Source organism: Zingiber officinale, chromosome 4B, assembly GCF_018446385.1.
Source record: "Zingiber officinale cultivar Zhangliang chromosome 4B, Zo_v1.1, whole genome shotgun sequence".
Lineage (NCBI taxonomy): Eukaryota > Viridiplantae > Streptophyta > Magnoliopsida > Zingiberales > Zingiberaceae > Zingiber > Zingiber officinale.
The window spans coordinates 4,202,554-4,206,149 of NC_055993.1; the positions used below are offsets into that span (position 1 = coordinate 4,202,554).

General features: G+C 43.4%; 1 protein-coding gene across 1 annotated transcript; it reads right to left on the reverse strand.

The window, feature by feature from the left end:
- Window positions 1-861: 861 nt before the first annotated feature.
- Window positions 862-3,596, reverse strand: LOC121974485 (homeobox-leucine zipper protein HOX16-like). The gene is made up of 4 exons (XM_042525570.1): window positions 3,005-3,596; window positions 2,785-2,912; window positions 2,101-2,340; window positions 862-1,409 (listed from the first exon to the last, which is right to left on the reverse strand). Exons 1-4 carry the CDS (start codon window positions 3,096-3,098, stop codon window positions 1,056-1,058), a joined length of 816 nt encoding a protein of 271 aa, XP_042381504.1. The 5' UTR covers window positions 3,099-3,596; the 3' UTR covers window positions 862-1,055.

Consider the following 3,596-nt stretch of genomic DNA (forward strand, 5'->3'; position numbering starts at 1 on the left):
CTGGGGGGGAAACGAGAAGTGATGGGTTGATTGCGGCAAGAAGAGTGGACAGAAGCATCTTGTTTGCTTTAGAAGCTGAGTCACTGTCTCAGCCACAGTAGCCCCACCTCCACTGGCACCACTGGTGGTCTCCGTCTCCTTCCTTCCTGTTAAAATTCATAAACAAGCTAACAGCAACGTATCAGCAAAGAGCCATGTGGGGAACAAATCATGCATCGTTTCACTGAACACACAGATTGGGGCTCCTGACCAGGAACCCCTGGAATGGCACAACTACAAGTGAAGAGGATCAAGTAACCATGGTGAATGATGGTGAGTGTCTACGTCAATAAAGGGAAGAATCAAAGAGGAAAGCAAGGCAGTGGAAAAGTGGTCCATACCTGAGCTGTAAGGGACCAAACCCATGTGCTGTTCCTTGAGCAGAGCTGCAAGATGGGAGTTGAGTGGTAATGGCTTCCCGAGTCAGCCTGCAACAAATGGATCTAAAAAGGAATTTTAATGCTCATGCTTGAGATGAGACAATAGTTCTCCACACAGAATAAAATAAGTAAAAATGTACGCATCTTTACTTTTTCACACATGTAAACATCTGTTGTTTGTAGATGAAGACTATCATATTACATGTATGACCTTTTACCTGTAGTTGATACTGCTGGAGTGATCCAAGTACTGGGGCACCTAAATGAACAAAGAAAGAAGTTATACAATTATTAAACTAGGAAACCATCAAGTAATGAAAAGGAGAACACATTCTTATGGAGTGATTGATATTGCATCGTCTGATTATTTGAGCGGAGCCGGAATCATAATTTGAATCAGCTATCTAACAGCATGCGGGCTTTGTTTTGTTTACTAGGATAATTAAGTCAAACAGGCAATCTTTCTCCACTAAGCATTTATTCAAACCATTAGATATGATCTCATGCGTTTCACCAAACTCGAACAATAAGTACATATTCTACAACGCTATCAAACATTTAGACAAGCTAGAAAGGAAGATGCAGCAGAATGCAGTATCCAACTATCCAAGGCTGCAACTTATTTCCACAAGGACTTCAGTTCCAGAGCCACTCCTGATTGTGGTGCTCAATGAACATGCCATCAGGATAGTAGCTACAGCCCTCATCACTCAAGTCCTCCTCCTCAGAATGCATCTCGCCATGAACCAGTCCTTCACAGTGGTAGCCCTCCACAAGAAAAGATTCTCGACTGCTCTCCACCAGATGGTTTGCACCCTCCATCTCAACCACTGTGCTCCCACCACTTCCAGGGCTCCGCATATCCTCCAACTTCTGAGGGATTTTCTGAGACATTAGATCAGCAGTTGATGTTACCTGGCCATCCAACTTCAGACTAGCGATCAGAGGAGCACCCTGCTTTGCTTCTAGCTTTTCAAGCAGTGATTTCACCTGCAACATAGTTGACTACATAAATTTACATCTTGAACAAGCAGTGAAAATAATGGCTCGTTTATCTAAAGAAGAGGTTAATTTAGTTGTCCCATTTTGAGACATTCCAGCTCTCTTTGCACAACCACTCTTGTTGGGTTATGAAAAAGTTCATTAATCACCTTATGTACCATTTCATCCAATCTCCTTATACAGTACTCAGCAGCAAGACATGTGAGTAAAAGGACAACTGTTGACAAGAAAGTTTAGTTCGGTATTGGAATCAAACAACAGTTGGATTCACAGTGTGCACAACTGTTCATCAAAATTGCTCACATTATTATTATTATATTGTGTCAGATTGTTTCCATATACCTACACCAATTGCATTGATGGTGAATTTTAACTTAGTGGAATCAAAAATACAGCCGACTTAGAAATGTGAGCGTATTACAGTCATTTGGATGACCATTTATGGAAGTTAATGGAAATGTAAGATGCTTAAAACTATGAGTTTCAGAAGGAAATGAAGATTCGAAGAGTCTTCATCACCCCAGAATATTTCACCTAGTTAGTGTTGATGAAAAATGGCAAACACTATAAACAATAACTTAGAAATAAAGCTGTAGCAAATTAACAAATAAGGTACTCATAGTCCAACTTGCAAAATTGGGAGGGACTCTATGGATCTGAGGAGAAAGAGGGGAATTACCTCCAACCGCAATCCCTCGTTGTCCTTGAAGAGGGCAGCATGATCAGCAAGGAGTGACTCATATGAGGACTTGAGCCGATCAAAATCCTGCTCGAGTTGCTTGTTCTTCCACCTTGCACGCCGGTTCTGGAACCACACTGCAACTTGCCTCGGTTGCATGCCTAGCTTTCGAGCCAGTTCGCTCTTTCGCTCCGGCTCCAACTTGTTCTCCTCCTCGAAGCTACGTTCCAATAAATTTACCTTTGTTGGAGAAAGGAAGCCGATCATTCCCGCATCCAAATCAAATATTCAGCGACAGAGCAAATGGAGTAAAACAATGAGAAGTTGGTCTATAATTATCTTCTTATTACATCTTACCACTAGTAAACCCAACGAAAAATTTACTGCAACTACGTTGATCTGCCGCCAATTATGCATTCAATGATCTAACGCCCAGATTTGGATACGAACAAAACGAACTTTTTACTCTACCAAAACAAGACAAACCAACAGGCTCTGTCCTCCCAAAGTTGGTGGCATGATCACATGAGAATCGAAATCATTATTTCTTAAAAGAAGAGCATAGCTCTCTCCAAAGTTGCTGGTAAACGATAAGGGGAGCCAAAAAGGGAATATGGAAGTTATCTTTTCTTTAAACTGTAAAAATCTGGTAGCTTGATTCTGAAATTTGAGTAAAGGAGTAACCTGATCTGGCGTTAGGCGGCGCTTCTTCTCCGGCAGCTGCTCCTCATAGTATTCCTCCTCGTAAATCTCATCCGGTGATGTGAAGAACGGCCTCTTGGTAGCGCCGCGCTCCTCCGCCGACCTCAACCCTTTAATTCCGCCCCAAATCGAACAGCTTATTATAACTAAAACCAAATCCAAGTCGAAGTCAATGAAATAGTAGAAGGAATAGTAACAGTACCTCGGAAGATGGAGTTCCCATCGCCCAACACGAGCAGCCGTGCGCGAGTGGACGACAAAGAGGAATCAAATATCAGATGGGGACTAGAATCCATCCTCTCTTCTCAGATCCTAAACGATCAACAGATCGGATCTGAATTGAACAAATACGACTAGAAAAAAAATACTACGCGTCTGATTTCTCCCTCCCTTGGATCCCAACCTAGTTGGATAGATCGAAGGGGATCTGTCGATCGGCTTAGCAGGAGAAAACGAAGAGGGAGAAGAACTTGTGGCGGAAGAAGCTGGTGCTCCACAGAAGGCGCGTTGATGTCTCCATGGCGTAGAGGGAAAACCCCATCATGCCACTCGAGGTTTCGGCGGAGACTTCAGCCCGAGCGGATAAGAAGAAACCCCTCCACACCACCTTCCGGCAAGGGCCGCCGGATTATGCTATAAGCCCGTACAGGTCAGGGTGAAGTCGGGTGACTGGTAGCAAGAATCTCAAAGGAGGGATTTTTGTCGACTTCCCTCGCCGGAGTTGGAGGTTCCGGGGAGATTAGGACTTGTCTGGCGACAGAATTTTTTTTCAGGGGGTTTTCTGTTAATTTAGT

Excerpts from the sequence above, each read along its gene's own strand:
- LOC121974485 (XM_042525570.1), bottom strand. The coding sequence starts at position 3,098 with ATGGATTCTAGTCCCCATCTGATATTTGATTCCTCTTTGTCGTCCACT. Across the intron at positions 2,913-3,004 it reads TGGGAACTCCATCTTCCGAG|GGTTGAGGTCGGCGGAGGAG; the intron begins GTACTGTTACTA and ends GCGGAATTAAAG. Across the intron at positions 2,341-2,784 it reads GCCGCCTAACGCCAGATCAG|GTAAATTTATTGGAACGTAG; the intron begins GTTACTCCTTTA and ends TCTCCAACAAAG.